The 18,042-nt window shown below is 46.2% G+C and overlaps 1 protein-coding gene across 4 annotated transcripts in view; it reads left to right on the forward strand.

Moving 5' to 3' along the window:
• The window catches only part of xmas (RRM_XMAS2 and SAC3_GANP domain-containing protein xmas), a 417,359-nt gene that overhangs the window by 161,176 nt on the left and 238,141 nt on the right, over nucleotides 1-18,042 (forward strand). For 3 of the 4 annotated variants that reach the window (XM_075896259.1, XM_075896258.1, XM_075896260.1), the window contains exon 11: nucleotides 10,750-10,950. The exons of the other annotated variant lie outside the window; for it this stretch is intronic. In XM_075896259.1, coding sequence (XP_075752374.1) covers nucleotides 10,750-10,950 — 201 coding nt within the window. The remainder of the gene's footprint in view (nucleotides 1-10,749; nucleotides 10,951-18,042) is intronic. 4 annotated transcript variants of the gene reach the window in all.

The raw sequence follows: 18,042 nt of genomic DNA on the forward strand, positions 1-18,042 counted from the left end.
GCAGGGTCGCGTTTAACAATAAGAATGTATGGGCACCTCGCCGATGCCTTATTGGTGGTCGAAATTGGTTTCCCGGGTAGTCGGCAGACCGCTGACTCCGTTCACTGTAACGGATCAGTGGCGCTCGGAGATGTTCGTTGTAAGTGCGATTTTATGCCATTGAATCAATGTATATTTTCACGGTCATGCAGATATTGTTCCTTATAAGCGAAAGTTCGTTTTAAGTAGGGCCATTATATGTCGGCTCGACTGTATGTATTTAGGTGATGGGCCTAAAAAAATATTTCAAGGTTGTTACATTTTTTTTTAGAGTTCAGTTACACAGTTACCACAGCTAGAATTTCTCATCGCAAGTAATAGCCGGTCTGCTGAGTATGCAGTGAACGTGTATGCTAAAGGAACAGAGTTATGCGGTGTGCGCTTACAGATAGAAAAGGCCCATTCTGAGAAAATGAACTTTAGGCATGCATTGTACATTTTTGTTGTTTGTACATCTTTGTTGGTACTCTTATAGCACAATAAACAATTGCTCTGCTCTGCTCTGAGCACAATCTTTACTTTATTTTATTTTTTTGCATAGTCATATCGATAGAACTTGAGCACTCTGTTTGTTGTAAGCAAGCACTCCTGAAATCGATTGGTGGCACATGATGTGAATCTGTCCAAATATTGTATCAATAAAGGTCACATTTATTACACACTTGTTATTGTGTTTACTTTCTCAGTATACTTGTGCTTCAAAGCGGAAGTTGTTTTCTCCCTGCTACTCATAGAGGTTCGGACTTGGAAGACGTACTATCTTGCAGTGTGGCTGTGGATAAGTTAAGATCATTGATGTTTCAAAAACCTGTGTGATTTCCTAGATTTTTTTCATGACGGTAGTGCACAGAATTTCACTTTGTAGTAATAGACAATAGCTATGACAACTTAATTTAAACAGAAGCAGATGTGCTCAAAGAAATCTGGGACATTTTCCTGCTATATGAAAAAAAAAAAAACGGTACCACATCCACTGAACACAATCTTAACTCATCACGGCAGCATTCACGCGTTTGAGAAAGCTGTGCTGCAAGTGCTCTACACCTTTATGATTTATTATTTTAGGCGCCCATTGAACATATTGTCACGGGGTCGTGACGTGGCCGAAGACAGGAGACTTCTTGTTGGAATTTAACTGTTTATTTGGGCGAACCTGTGCCCGGTAAACAGAAAGTCCAATTACAGCAGCAGTCTCGCACAGATAGCAGTCTCAGACTGATAGCGGCGAACGGAGCGTCGGCCTTCGATCAACAACTGACAAGCGGCGAAGCGCGTCAGCATTTATACTCCCGCCGTCGAATGTTCTAGCGCTATCGCTGGCGGCGGCGTGCGTTCCAGAACAATCTGTACCATTCGCACAGTGGGCGTGATCTTATCGAAATGATCTACTACAGTCCGGAACCCTCTAGAAAACTGCAGGCGCGGTTTGCGCTGAGAATCGTGTGGTGTATTGGGACGATAACAAAAACTTGGGAAATGGAACGTGGCATTGCCCCCCTCTGAAAAAGGCATCGTCTCGATGCTTTAACTAAAGATGAAGGTACAATAATAATGCAAGAAAGTACAATGAATAAATTACGATACAACAATAATACAAAAACACTGGTTCAGTTTGTTAGCGCGCATGAAACGGCTTGAGGCGCGCGACATGGACGACTTCAGGTCGCGATCGGCGTCGTTGAGAGTTCGTAATGCCGTCGGGGACAACCTCGTAATCAAGTGGGCCGAGACGTCGAACCACCCTGTACGGTCCGAAGTACCGTCGCAGAAGCTTTTCACTTAGTCCACGTCGGCGTATCGGCGTCCACACCCAAACACGTTCACCGGGCTGGTATTCCACGAAGCGTCGTCGAAGGTTGTAACGGTGGCTGTCAGTCGTCTGTTGATTCTTGATACGGAGACGCGCAAGTTGTCGGGCTTCTTCGGCGCGATGAAGGTACTCGGTCACATCGAGGTTTTCTTCGTCGGTGACGTTGGGTAACATGGCATCGAGCGTCGTTGCCGGGCTCCTTCCGTAGACCAATTTGTATGGAGATATCTGCGTCGTCTCCTGCACCGCCGTGTTGTATGCGAAGGTCACATACGGAAGAATGGCATCCCACGTCTTGTGTTCGACATCGACGTACATTGACAGCATGTCGGCGATCGTCTTGTTAAGCCGCTCGGTGAGGCCGTTGGTCTGTGGGTGGTACGCTGTCGTCCGGCGGTGGTTTGTTTGGCTGTATGCCAAGATCGCTTGAGTTAAGTCGGCAGTGAATGCCGTTCCTCTGTCGGTGATAAGGACCTCCGGGGCGCCGTGACGTAGGACGATATTTTCGACGAAGAACTTAGCTACCTCTGATGCACTGCCTTTTGGCAGGGCTTTTGTCTCGGCGTAGCGGGTGAGGTAGTCGGTGGCTACCACGATCCACTTGTTTCCGAAAGCCGACGTCGGGAACGGCCCCAATAGGTCCATACCAATCTGCTGAAAAGGTCGGCAAGGTGGATCAATTGGCTGCAGAAGTCCCGCTGGCCTTGTCGGCGGTGTCTTGCGTCGCTGACAGTCCCGGCATGTCCTCACATAACGAGTGACGTCGGTGGTAAGACGCGGCCAGTAGTACCTTTCTTGTATCCTCGCGAGCGTGCGAGAAACACCGAGGTGCCCTGCCGTCGGATCGTCGTGCAGGGCCTGCAGGAGTTCTGGTCGCAGAGCTGAAGGCACCACAAGGAGATACTTAGCCCGAAGCGGTGAAAAGTTTTTCTTTTGTAGAAGACCATTTCGTAGAAAAAACGACGCAAGTGCGCGCTTGAATACCTTCGGGACTTCGGCGGTCCTGCCTTCGAGGTATTCTATTAGGGCCTTAAGTTCCGGGTCAGCCCGCTGTCGTTCAGCGAAGTCGTCGGTAGTTATCGTTCCCAAGAAGTAGTCGTCATCCGGGTCGTCGGGTAGCGGTTGGTCGACAGGCGCACGAGAGAGACAGTCGGCGTCGGAGTGTTTTTTGCCGGACTTGTAAATGACAGTAATGTCATATTCTTGAAGTCTCAGGCTCCATCGTGCGAGGCGACCTGAAGGGTCCTTCAAAGTGGCTAGCCAACACAAGGCGTGGTGGTCGCTCACAACTTTGAAGGGCCTGCCGTAGAGGTATGGGCGAAATTTCGACGTAGCCCAGATGATGGCGAGGCACTCCTTTTCTGTTGTGGAATAATTTGCTTCTGCTTTGGATAGCGATCGGCTGGCGTAACTAATAACCCTTTCAAGTCCGTCAGCCCTCTGCACAAGAACGGCGCCAAGACCTACGCTGCTTGCGTCAGTATGTATTTCTGTCTCGGCGAATTCGTCGAAATGGGCAAGTAACGGAGGCGTCTGGAGGCGATGTTTAAGCTCCTGGAAAGCGTGTTCCTGTGGCGTTTCCCACTTGAACTCCACGTCGGCCTTAGTAAGGTTAGTGAGAGGATCGGCGATGCGGGCGAAGTTTTTCACGAACCGCCTATAATAGGCGCACAGGCCCAGAAATCGGCGCACGGCTTTCTTGTCAGTGGGCGGCGGGAATTCGGCGATGGCGGCTGTTTTCCGTGGATCAGGACGAACTCCAGACTTGCTGATAACGTGCCCCAGAAACAAGAGCTCTTCATACGCAAATCTGCACTTTTCTGGCTTCAGTGTGAGTCCGGAAGTCTTGATGGCTTGAAGTACAGCTTCAAGGCGCCGAAGATGCTCGTCGAAACTCGAAGAAAACACGACGACGTCGTCCAAGTACACAAGGCAAGTCTGCCACTTCAATCCTGCCAGTACTGTATCCATAACGCGTTGAAAAGTTGCAGGCGCTGAGCAAAGGCCGAAGGGCATCACCTTAAACTCGAAGAGGCCGTCCGGTGTTATAAACGCCGTCTTCTCTCGGTCTCTTTCGTCGACTTCGATTTGCCAATAGCCAGTCTTGAGGTCCATTGACGAAAAGTACTTGGCGTTATGGAGCCGATCAAGTGCGTCGTCTATTCGTGGGAGAGGATACACGTCCTTTCTTGTGATTTTGTTCAGGCGGCGATAATCGACGCAGAAACGTAGGGTCTCATCCTTTTTCTTCACTAACACCACGGGGGATGCCCATGGGCTGTTGGACGGCTGGATAATATCATCCCGCAGCATTTCATCAACTTGTCTCTTGATGGCCTCACGTTCTCGCGTCGAAACCCTGTACGGACTCTGACGGAGTGGTCTGGCATTTTCTTCGGTTATGATGCGATGTTTCGTGATTGGGGTCTGCCGAATTTTCGATGACGACGAAAAGCAATCTTCGTATTGCAGGAGCAGGGCCTTGAGCTGTTCTTGCTTATCGTTCGGAAGTCTTTCTGTTTTCAGAGGGGGGCAATGCCACGTTCCATTTCCCAAGTTTTTGTTATCGTCCCAATACACCACACGATTCTCAGCGCAAACCGCGCCTGCAGTTTTCTAGAGGGTTCCGGACTGTAGTAGATCATTTCGATAAGATCACGCCCACTGTGCGAATGGTACAGATTGTTCTGGAACGCACGCCGCCGCCAGCGATAGCGCTAGAACATTCGACGGCGGGAGTATAAATGCCGACGCGCTTCGCCGCTTGTCAGTTGTTGATCGAAGGCCGACGCTCCGTTCGCCGCTATCAGTCTGAGACTGCTATCTGTGCGAGACTGCTGCTGTAATTGGACTTTCTGTTTATTTGGGCGAACCTGTGCCCGGTAAACAGAAAGTCCAATTACAGCAGCAGTCTCGCACAGATAGCAGTCTCAGACTGATAGCGGCGAACGGAGCGTCGGCCTTCGATCAACAACTGACAAGCGGCGAAGCGCGTCGGCATTTATACTCCCGCCGTCGAATGTTCTAGCGCTATCGCTGGCGGCGGCGTGCGTTCCAGAACAATCTGTACCATTCGCACAGTGGGCGTGATCTTATCGAAATGATCTACTACAGTCCGGAACCCTCTAGAAAACTGCAGGCGCGGTTTGCGCTGAGAATCGTGTGGTGTATTGGGACGATAACAAAAACTTGGGAAATGGAACGTGGCAATATGGGCAAAGCTAATGCAATTGAGTGCATCCTTATGAGCTTTGGCGCATCTTTTTCTAAACTTGTATGAGCTAAACACAGTCAATTAAGACAAAAAGCTCTGGGTGTAGTTTGTAAACTGTGTCACAAGGGACAACTAAATGTCGGAAAGCCTGTTAATGCCCCTCACTGCAGGGGTGTTCATTTTGTAATGCAATTAATAATTTCTGACGATTCACATGCCAACCATGAAGTACTTGGTCATGAGTCGTACAGCAGTGGGCAAATTTAGATTGACTCTGGCTTCCAGGGGCTAAACCAAATGACATGGTAGCCTCACAGGAGACAAGACTGCTTGTCGAAACATTTGCTCTGACACCTTATGTTAAAAGATTTTTCATATTTTCTAGCTTCTATTTGTAAGGGTCAGTTTGGTCCACCTGCACTAATGGGAAGTGGTTCACAGCTGTGCACGAGAAGTTCAGAACTTATGCAGCACTAATTCAGCAGTGCGACATCACAAGTGGATGACAAGGTGGAATCTTTATTTCTGTTCGCTTTATTTAATGAGGTGCAAACATCTTGGCAAAACACGCCGCATTTGTAAGGAAGGTACGGCACCTACGTCTAATGCCATGTCGTTTGTTAAGCTGTGCGTGCGGCTGCACGAAACCAGCGCCGTCAGAGTAGAGGTACAGGAAAATCATGAACTAGTTTTAGTGCTGTACCTCTCCTGCTCTTTCTGAAATGAATGGCACAGTTTAGAGAACATTATTGCTGCAACGCTGAAACGAATGATGAGGTGCAGCAACTCGTGAAATTCATCATGTTGTTCAGGCGAATCGAACAAACCCTTAAGCATCGAGCGTTTGTTGTGAGCATACGAACAAACCCTTAAGCATTTCACCCCCATCGAAACATAGCCACTGTGGCTGGGATCAAACCTGTATTGTTGAACTAAGCAATGCCACACAATCTACCAAATAGTGTTTCAGTTTCCATGTTATTGAAGTGTAGATTCTATGCTACGGTAGACAGCCGATGCTTGTGGCCAATCTAAGACACCCCTCCACGATCTGCGTGGTAAAACATTCACAAATACAGCATTGCATGTGTGAGGTTCGAGATGACCTGTTGTAGTGGACGTTCAGATGTTTCAACGTGCTTGCAGAGGGGTCATTCGGGGGTAGTCATCCTGTTGTTGCATGGCAGTCTGGAAAAACAAGTAACATCACCAAATATTGATAAACATAATCAATGCATGAAATTTCCCAATGTAAGCAAATTAACTGATTGATTGATTTCATTGATATGCGGGATTTAACGTCCCAAAACCACCATATGAGTATGAGAGACACCGTAGGGGAAAACACAAATAAACTCGGTTAACTAGTAAACAGCAGTATTTTATACATATATGTAATGGTACATCATAACAAATGTATCTCTCGGGGCTGCTTCTTCATAAGGCATGTCATTTAGCAGGTTCCTTGCCTATAGTACACAGCTGCTTCCATGTCAGGTAGGCCAGGAGGCAGTGGCAGAAAAAAATATTTCGGAGTTAGGTGACACTTTCTTTGTCACACTATAGCAAAACTACGCCAATAATTATGTGATGCTTCTCAAGTGTGACTCCGGTAAACTATTAACTGGTAGGTTTTTTGCACTAATATATGGGCTAGCTACAAAGACACATGCCAGGCAACGGTGATGTATTTGCCTTCTCTCATTGCAACGGTTTGGTTTGTGTTACCTGGCGATAGAATATCAGAATTAATTATTGAGTCAGCAACTCGTTCCCACGTGTTAAGTTTAATGTTAAATTTAATATTTATTGCAATGCGCTGCCACCCTGTGATGCCTACGCATTCATTGGCAAAAAACTGTATATGTTGAAATGAACTAGCCCAGCAAGCAACCGTCCTTAAAAAACTGAAGTGGTTTCTACTCACCGGCCCATAATTCTTGGGCTTTCAACAGGTGTTCATACGATGAAAGCTTCAACGGTCGCTTCGTAGACCGGAAGTCACTGAAATTTACCTTTGCGAAAGCATTTTAATGAGTCAAAATAAACCGAACAAAAAAGAGTGTGCCGGTCGGCAGTGGCTCGAAATATTTACAGTGAAACAAAACAGTGCGAGACACATCCAAATGTACCTTGAGCCATTACCTGCCGTCGCTATCATTAGCCGCCATATATTTTGAAATGAGGACAATGATGTCGATAGGCTGCTTCTGAATATGAGTGATCTGGAGCAAAAACTATTACAAAAAATTGATTACGCAGCACATGTTAAAAAAAAAACTATTTGCTATAAGAATAAATTGTTTTTTATATATAGCGGTATGCAAAAATGTAATATTCGATGATTTTAGAATTTAAACTTGGCCCCGATGAGGGCGCCCCTACAACAAAGAGCAAAAGCGTGAATGGCGGCGCCCATGTGCTGCATAATGGAGGGGTCAGTAGATCCGCTTCAGGTGTTTGAGGCCACAACGCGCCGCGGTTTATTTTTTTGCCTCCCTACAAGTGATCACTTGAACTTGAGAGTTTACGGGGCCTGCTCCGGTGCCGGTGCTCGCTCAGTGTAGCCTTGCAAGTGCCAGTGTTCTTTGGGCATGCTTATGTGCCCCGTTTGCCGACAAAGCGCCTCCGGGCGCCGCGTCTCCATCCTATCTGATGGCATCATTTTGCTTGGTTCTCACACGTACTTTTTAATCTTGCACTTTACGAGACAATCTTTTGCCATGCTCATGGGATGCTGATTGTTGTTCTGTCGCTAGCAATGGGCAAGGCAAAGTTTGGGACTAGGCACGTGTTCTGTTCAAGTAAGCATTCGATGAAGCATTCAATGAAATCAACAAACAAAAAAGTCGCTCTTCCATAGTAGCCTCCCCCTTTAAGTAAAAGTTGGGTCATTCAAAGTCCCAGCCCAAAATTCGACCACCAGTGATTCTGCTGAAAAAAAATTGAGCTGAAAGGTAACTATGTGAGAGAGATTTTAAGTGAATTAGGGATGAATAAATTATGTGTATGCAACCTTCAAACTGAATATGGCGACACATTTGGTTTTAAAGGTTTATACTGCCATTGTTCTTTCATGTGACGTCACAACTAAAACCATATATTACTTCTGCAGCCTAAATAGACTTAGCCAGGAAGCAAGAAACCTCGCTAATCGGGCAATTTTTGTAAAAACTGGTGCAACGTTCCAGCTGCAAAACTTTACTATTTGCTAAAAATATTTTAAATGCCTATAAACAAACATTTGTTGAGAAAAATTCTTGTGAAATTGACAAAAAGCGATTTTGGGAACACTCAGTCGTAAATTAAGCATGAAAGCCGTCATGCTAAAAATACATGAGACAGTTAATTATGTGATCCAGTGCCTTTTTTTTTTATGTGGAAAATTTTATTCCTGTAAATTTTGTTTAAAATAAATTTTGATGAGCACTACCAACATCAGGGGTAGGGAGCATAGCGATGTCTTTCTTTAGCTGCGAACTACGGGCTGACTGACATGACCTCGCTTTTCTAGTAACTATTGGCAAACAACAAAGGTGATGTGGCGACTACTGAAAAGCGCGCCAGTATTACTTATCGCCGACAAACAAAAAGCGACATGTAAGTCGTAGTGCTGCTTTAAGCCTGCTGCACGCATATATATATAGTCAGATAGTCACCGGCTACTTCTAGTAGCCGGTGACTATCTGAGAGCGCTCAGGCGCTGATCGCTGCTTCCTGAACCATTGTGGGGGACCGTGTTCAGCGTGCACCACTTTGCAGAAACGAAAGCAGCTCGCTGTTGCAGAGTTGATGAGCATCGAGACAGCAAGCCTTGCACACACTTTTATGAGGCAACAGCCCAAACCGTCTTCCGTCTGCTGCCAGGACTGCTAGAGCATCGCTTGCAGAAACCTTGCATCATCGTGTTAACGCAACGAACTTCTCACCGTATCTGTGGATGGTCTTGAAGTGAAGTAGGCGCAAGCAGCTAGACACTGTGTGTACATCAAGTAGGCGAAGCGCTGCACGCAACTAGCCTGTATATGATCGGCTTCCTGTGGCAGTACTGCGTCTCAAAAAAACTGCTAATTTTCGCTAAGTAGAAGATCGCGGTACACATATACCACGGACAGCCAATCCTGTTCTTCTCGTCCCTATGTCAGTCGCTGCATTGGCTGCATATCCCGTATTCTGCTGTAGCTTCGAAACGCTCTTTGGTGTCGCCGCCGCGTGTCATCAGATGTTCGTGAGGGAATGCCAATCATTTTCTGAAAATGGCTTCATGGTGGCCACTTTATCCAATACTTGCTGTGGCACTGTATTTATTCCATCCTTAGCGGTGATGGTGCTCATAAAGAAATGCGAATTGGTACATGGTCATAGGTGTGCGCATGTGAGGCGGAGGGGGGGCAAAGCCAGCCCTGTATATTGACTTAATAGCATGGGGGCACTGCGACAAAATTTGCTTCCACCCCCACCCTTGCGAAGAGTAACCCTGAGCACGCTTATGCACTTGATGGTTAAAGCATATTACGTGTAGTGCGTAGTTCGGTGTGTTCCTGCCAGGTTCTCATCATGTATGTACGTATTAATAAAATCTTACTGTACCAAGTCCTGAATAATTGTGCACGTGTGAATGTGTTTGTGTGCTGCTGTGAAGTTCGAGCGGTAGGTAGCTTGGTGGTATATTCTTCACGATCTTATGTCAGCGCTTCTGTATGTAATCCTACTTCGGTTTATTTCTGTGCTTATTTTGTGGGCTTGCTGCTTCTGTATAAATGATTATGTAAACTGAGGTAAGAATAAACTTAATTAAAGCTAATTTTTCTTCATCTGATTGTGTAGTGCAAAGCCCATTTGTGCTCCAATTGCAAAGGCAGCTACTCTAAAAGCAGAGTCTGCCTGCTCCAATGGCTACTCCAAATTGCTGGAAGGCATTCTTACCACTGGGATACTTACTATGATAAAGTTTTTCAATAACAATAGGTTTACTTGTCTGTGGTCACCATCTCACCTACATTTTTTTCCCTTAAATCATTGTCGCGATTGCACGGAAGTCAGAGTAATTGATTAGCAGATCTATTAGAATGACGGGAAACTGTTTGCGGCACTTGTTGGTGTCTGCAAGTTCAGCTGGGCCGTAAACTTTTATGGGCCAAAAGGTTATCCCAGCACGCAGTTGGTACGCTCTAACCGGTAAGCACAAAACGAACCACTACAACTTAAGTGGTTCATGAATCTATTAGTCTCTATGGTACTCAGTCGGGGATTCGTCACAACTACGACACTAGTACTTTTAAAGCGGGTACGTATAGATAAGATTTGACTGTATTAGTGTTTGAAAGGTTTTCTTTTGTCTTTGCTTTTAGTGGTATTCCTTGGCAAATTTCTTAAAAAAGTACAGTGTGCTCTCACTGGTCACGGCCACTAGCCTAGCGCATTTCAACAGCCTGCGGAAGACTGAAGATTAAGATTGATGAACTTGATAGTGTTAAGGCGGAAATAAAAAAAGAAACTGAAAGACGTCCCCTGAGCTTTCGAATTTCTAGGCTAATGGAACTATTAAAAAAGTGGACTGGACATCCTTTGCTTTGTGCAATAGAGCTCACGGCGAATGAACATCATGTTCCTTAAATATTTTTGAAGGTCTTTGAAAAGTCGAATATTTTCTTGAAATCCTGTACGAAGCCTGGTTGATGCGCAGTTCTCGCTGGAGCTGCTTAGACGGCAGCTGGGCTTTGACTCGACCTCCGAGGTGGAACTGTTCGCATTGAACCTGGGGCTGCGTACCAGTGGGCAGGCACTGGTGCTGGACCGTGCCTCCCCTCCGGAGCTGCTTGGTGCCCTGCGGGTGGGACGCTCCCAGGTGCTGGTCGAGTCCAAGCGCACAACATCAGTAGGCGAGGTTAGTTATTGGTTATAACAGAGTTTGTGTAATTTTGCACAGTTTTCTTTCACCGTGTACAGCCTTTTGATTCCCACTATAATTTCAAGGTAAGTGGACGCTCAGCATGATTGAAATTTTTAATGGCTGGCTGGCCATGTGTAAACCACATAAAGCTGTTGGGTGGCTATCATTTATTAATTAGAAGCTGTGGCAAGGCAACCAGACGGCAGGATAATTTTCTGCTAAACCTCACCAAGCCTACAAGTGTTGTCTTTTGTCTGAAGGCAACACTGACCGCAGTGCCACCACAGGTGCCACTCTACGAACCGATAGAAAAAGAAAGAATTAATCAAGAGCAAGGATTGTTGACACATGTACTTGTCCTATTTCGTGGAGACTGGGTTTCACTGTCTAAAACATTTACACGGGCTGTTCAATAATACAGGTTGCTCTAACAGTACACTTAAATGTATTAGAACTTTCTTGAATGTTTTCAAATGTTTGGATTGCACGTTTAATGCGTGTAGGTGAGGTGTATCGGGGAGCTTGCATGAGAACCAGAGATTAAGCTGGGTTGAACAATGCTGCGTATATAAAAGGTGATGCATTTTAGTGTATACTATATTGCTGACAACTGCTTGCTGCTGTTGTTGTGCTGCAAATATTTATTTTCTGAGCCCTGGTTTGCCCAATGAGGACTTCAATTTTTACTGGTTTGACGTGTGTTCATAACTGGCACAACCACGTGACATCATATGCTCAGTGGAAGAAAAGGCTGAGAGTGTTATCGTGGTGCATTGCTAATGATATTTTATTTTAGGTAAAACTCATAAATGTAAGGAAAAGAAGTAATAAATTGAAGAAATAACCTGTGTACTGCTGTCTATGTTGTAGTGGATTTTACATAATTGAAAACACAAATTCGTGCATGTTAACTGGTTTCTTCTTCTGGATTGCCCCTCACACTATGGCAGTCACTCCGCTAGAACTCCTGCAGTCGCCCTAGCATTTAGAGCTGGATGCTCTTATGTTGTAGCTTGTGTAGAGTCTGGATGGCAGCGAGTTTTAGGCTACAAGGGACAAAGATAAGTCTCATGTCAGCTACACCTCTGCCAATAGCAGCATGAAATTGACACAAACACCTCAAAGCAATTCACAATTCACACAGCTTGGAGGAAAACAGCAGTATAGAAATAGCAAGTGTGTGCAAGTTGGGGTCAAGGGATGAACAACTTTATTGTAAAAACAAGAGCGATTGCATATGCAACTGCGGCAGTGCATGCATAGTAATGGCATAAACAGTGACGTGGCACTTTACGAGCCTTACTACGTCTTCCGCGTCACTCGTAATCATATGGTGGTTTGGGATGTTAAACTCCACATATAATTAATTACTACATCTTTCACAGCCAAATTAGCACAGGTTTAATGTCTCTCAAGTGGAGGCTAAACTTATGCTAATTTGTGCATTGCTGTTTTGTGCTTTATCGTAGAGGCAGCGTTGAGCACGGTCCCTCTTGAGGGACAAGGCTAGTGTGTGGCGGCCTGGACTCGTGTTGCGGATCAACCTGGCAGATGTGCTTCCTTGTATGTCGAAGTTCACGGCCGTATTCAGTTTTCACGATCACCGAGCAGTATTCCTCGATTGGTCTAATCAGAACTGCAGGAGCCCAGGTCTTCTGGTGTGTGTCGTATACCGTGACCTGCTGGCGTGGCCTCACAGGTGGTAGGTTCCTACTACCGCCATTGTAGTATGTGTTCTGTCGTCGGCGTATTTCTTAAAGGCGGCCCTGTACGACGTCCGCTGGAAAACTTTTCGATTCTAAAGGGCTGGTAGGTATTGGCACCAGAGTTCTCGTTTGTTGTCCCATCATCTTCTGCACGAGGGACTGGGCAGCAGAAGCAATGGATTTAGAAATAATAAATCATCATTGTAACATAACTAATAAACTCGGATATAATCACTATTATAGCAAGCATGTAATCACCAGTTGAGCGTTGAGGTCCTGCATTTACTAACGGCACAATAGTCGTTGTGATAGCCGGTGAAATTCATTTTAATATCAGCGGCAACGCTGAAACGTCAGGTTCTTTAGGTTTCAGCAAGCGATGCGCAATCGTCGATGCCCTAGGCCGCCTTGCAGTGGACACAGGTGGAGATGGAGGCACGTTTGGGTAATCGCTTTGTATTATTGGGAAGTATACAGTGTAGACTGCTTATAACGTATGCCGCGTGAGTCAGGAATATCCGCGCAATAAGTGGTACTGCACTATGATTAAAAGAACCTTTTTTAAAGGGCCCGTAAACCACGTCCAATATTTCTTCAAGCATTTCAAGTAAACGTGCGCATCGTGTGAAGAATGCCGTTGCGATCAACAATTCTGCACGAGGCAGCGCTACGAGCTGCCGGCGCACCACACATTCTAAGAAACAATTCCTCCTCCTTTCCGGGCCTTTCGGGCCTCAGCATGACGTGCCGTGCCACATCTCTGGCGCTCCGAGCCAAATATGCCAAATATGCTTTCGAGCAAGAGCCTAGGATTTCCAATCAGTCTGCAAGCAGCTGTCCACGCTGCTTGTTGTTGTTCGTCGTGTTGCCTGCCTGCGTGTAACACTTGCGGGGCATGGCGTGTCCCCATACCGGTCTATGGCATTGGCACTCCTTTGAAGACATATGCGCAACGCAGGTTCCATACCGGCACAATTACGACAGTCATGGTTCGCCAACAAGCACGCAACTGACGGAGTCGACGGTTGGAGTCGTGGCAACCGGAAGTAGACTGTGTTTCAACAGCGCGTCAGCGATGACGTATGCCACGCGAGATTGAGAGAGGGGCTCTGCGAGAGGGCAAAGCAACGTGGGAGAGGATACCAGCGGAAGGAAGCGCAGGAGAGAGCGAAAGGTGTGATTGTCACGGCTTCGACAATCAAACACATCTAACTCCGCTATTACTGCGCCGTTTTGAAACATTCTCACGGCTCTGTGTTTGTCATACGCTCGTGCTTAATTTCCCTGCAACAACTGAATTTCGACCTTTGGGTGGTTTACGGGCCCTTTAAGGGCTGCACTTGTGAAAAACAACAATCAATGAAGTCTTTATTTCAGCTTGTACACAAGAATTGGAGATGGCGAGAAAAAAGCAGCGAGTTGAACGCCACCTGATGAGCTGTGCCATCTATACGAGTCAGCAGTAGGCACAAAGCGAAAGACAATTACTGCACGGAAGGTCCTCAATGTGTTGAGCGTGCAGTGTCTGAGAATCGAAAAATGCGATGCCTGCTGCGTAGAACCATTTAAATTTCCAAATGTTAAAAAAAAATTTAATGTCTGAAGACACACGTTATCAACATAATGATTACGAACAGGAGGGGAGAGTTTAATGAAAGAAAACCACGAATATTTGTCGGCTCTTTCTCAAACCGCCTTGATTATGCATGTTACGCAGAAACTATGTTGAATCGTGTCCAAAATTTCGCTTGCTGAAAGATGCTGATTGTATGACTTCCCGGGCGCGCTCCTGTGAATCGGGAACCACTGCTCAAGTGCTACACATGCCACCCTAATTTTCATCAGCAATATGTATTCCTTCAGGTCAAGTGCAGCCACCACAAAGAGTTTCCTTGATTTTGTACCATACTGCAACTTATATATCGGGGGAATGTTGCCCAAGACATGAAGATCCAGCATTGAAAAGATTGCACTCTAGCACTGAATGAATAACAGGGTGCATGATGCGAAGTTTGTTCTAAGTGGCCGAGAGATCAAGGATGACGAAAATCTGCCGAGTTTGGCACTGTGCACTGGCAGCAAAGGCGAAAACTCGCGTGATAGAGCTGTCAAGAATTTTGAATTTATGAACGCGACAGCAAATACAGTGCAGTCCACTTATAACGATATCGAGAAAACCTAAAAATATGATCGTTATAACCGGTGATCGTTATATCTGGACTGCCGCCAAAAAATCGTCGCCGGACGTACCTTCTGTAGCTCCAGGCTTCATTTCGCTATTTTCACCAATTAATAAATATTGTAGATAGTAGGATGTCAAAAACAAGACTTTATTTGTTACTCCGAAGAACGCATCACGGGTTCGGCCACTGGTTCCAGCCTTCAAAAGCGCGGTGCTTCCGGCTTTGAGGATGGTCGAGATCGTCGACTGGCCGAGCTTGTATTTTTTTACGAGGGCGCTCAGTTTAAAACCGCGTCGCGAATCCTGCAAAATATTCGACTTTGTCTCAAGCGACACGGCCTTTCGCTTCGTCGGCGCCATAGAGGGTTGTCTCTGCTCCGCTCTAGACGTTGCTGGCGCGAACGCTGAGGAAGAGAGACTGACCGACGGCGGGGTGGGAGCAGTGGGAGGAAGAAAGCACAGCCAGAGGTACACAGCCGGAATGCCAACGAGGCCCCGCCCTGATGCCGCCGCGGCGCTTTGCTTTTTGCATTTTTTTTTTTAAATTCTCTCAGCCTCTCCGCGGTCGACGCGCGGCGAGGCGCAAAACGTGACACAGCTCGCGCCAACTATAGCGCGTCGCGCCAACTCGCGATGCTCTCCTCGGCTTTTTGAACGGCCGGGACGCGCTGCCGGCGCTGTGCTGCAGTGGCGGCAGATACGTACTCGCCTACGCTAACTTTTCGTCTTGTCTCGGCATAGTTCGTTTCAGAGGAACTTATCAATCTAAATGTTACAGTTATTCTGAATGAAACATGCCGTCCACGGCGAACTTTTCATCGTTGTATCCGATATGCGGTGGATAACATATCGTTATATATGGTTTTTTTCCCCATAGCCCCAATGCATAATATGAGACTGTTAAGTAGACCCATCGTTATAACCGATATATCGTTATATGTGGTATCGTTATAAGTGGACTGCACTGTACAATATCTGTAGCAAGTTGGATAATGATGACACTTTTCCCAACAGGAAACTGTTAAGCATAGTCGATAAGCCGTGCGCGGCCACAGTCACACTAGTGACGCATGCAATGTAGCAACGTTGCCGCCGGTGCAAAGGCTACTCACGCAGTGTGCCAGGGCCTTTTTTTCTTTTCTTTTTCTTCCCTCTACGTCTTGTCCTCCTCTGTAATGACCTTGTTGCTCGCTCCCCAACGGCGCATCCAGCACGCCTCCTTTCAGACGCACACTTGCTACTGTCTTGTCACAAATATTTTCTGGCAACCGCACTATAATCGGTATTTTATTGTGGGAGACTGCACAATCAGCAGTATGCGTATACAGTGTAACCTCATTACAACGGATCTGCTTACAATAGACATTGAGTTACTACATACTAATTTGCTGCATTATGCCGACCTTCCTATTTGTTATTGATTGATCATCGTTTACTATGGATTCTGGTACAAAGGACATTCAGATATGATTGTGAGATGATTGTGAGATATGAAAATGTGATAACGGCAAGGTGGTCAGGATTCCTTTACGGTGGACTCTTCTTCCGCGGACATCTTAAATTCAATACCTTCCGATTTCAAACATCGCTTGGCATAGTTTCGGGACGGGAATAAGTCCGCAGATATCGACGTACGAATTTAAGAACGAAGGCCGCATATCTCCGATCTGTTAATGATTAGTTATGCGTAGCTACGGCGTCGAAAAATCCGCACGCAGCATGCATGATTTTGCACCTTATGGCGCTGACGCACAAAATTGCTGGCCACTGCCACCGCTGTTCCGATCGTTCGGTGTGTGGCGAGCATGGCTGGGGTTCGCTATCGATGCACAATATTCGCGGTTCTAGGAAGCCAGCGGCTGATCTGATTTGTTGCTTGTGACAAAACACATTACGGCTTCTTCGCTTTCGCATATCCACTAGCGCAACGGGCTTGCCTGCCAAGTTTGAGGCGGAGTTGGGCTTAACCATGACTCAAGCAAAAAGCGGGGCTGCGATGTGCATGGCCGTGGTGCTTGATGTTTCAAAGTATGACATGCTCGATCGCGCGTACAAAAATCTGTCCCCTGGGGGTCTTGGTTGCAAGGTCTGAAGCGCTGATAGTAGAACTTTTTCGCCAACGAGTCAACACTATGCCATTCAATTCGATACACGCGTGTGCGATGTTCGTGACGAGTACGATGTGCGATCGTAATCTGAAGACTGAACTTCCCCTTGTAGCTGCCTTAACAACCCGTGAACACACAACGAGCTCGAAAATGTCACTAAGTAGTGCAATTTTAGACGGCTGTGACCTTGCGACGCACTAGAAGCAGACGTCGCTATCCTGAAGGCATATCTGGAACGAGTATCGAACTAGCGAGGCATACTTGAGTAATATGGCAGAAGCAGCCAATTGGAATCCTCTGAATGAATTTCAAACATCCGCTTTTTGAACACGGAATACTATTTACAAAATACTTTTATGACGAGCCCAAAATGGTAATGGCAGTTGTGCCGTCGGAAAGCTACAAAATTTTAAAAACTCCTTTTTTTTTTTTTACTTTCATGAAAGTTTTCACCACCTTCGCAAGCGCAAAAAGCTTTTTATAGCACTTGTACGTAGTTTTCAGTAAAGATATTATGTGATCAGATAGAGAAAAGGCTCTGGACACTGAAAAGGGATTTCCAAAACAGCAACTTTTTTATGCCCCATTGTGAATGAAATCGTATATGACTTGTGATTCTCTACGGTTATAACAGACCTATTCAGCGTTTCCATAAAAGTCTGTTGTAACAGTACTTGAAAACATGCAAGTAGAGCACCCGCCTGCCGCCCTGCACACGTGCTTGAAAATTTCAACGTCCTGGACTGCCCCTAACAACTGCCATGCCACAGACCTGCTGCTCAATCTTGCGTCGCCCAACATCGGCACTGGCACGAACACCGCGTCGACTGATCAGCGTATGCCTAAAAATTACACGTAATGAAAGGCCAGAGAAAGCCATCTATCCTCGCTCTCCGAGTCGGCTCGCCATCACGCTAAGCCATGTCGCACTAAGTCTGCATACCTGCCAAGTCTCCTGGATTTGGACTGTTTCTTCCGTTTGTACGGTTGTCATGAAAATCTCCCGGAAATCGAAATTTTTGTGCGTGATCCGGCCGTCTTGACAAAAAAGCACCTCAATTCGCTCCATGCTTTTTGAACCTACTTCATT

Source organism: Rhipicephalus microplus, chromosome 5 (genome assembly GCF_043290135.1).
Source record: "Rhipicephalus microplus isolate Deutch F79 chromosome 5, USDA_Rmic, whole genome shotgun sequence".
Taxonomy (NCBI): Eukaryota; Metazoa; Arthropoda; class Arachnida; order Ixodida; family Ixodidae; genus Rhipicephalus; species Rhipicephalus microplus.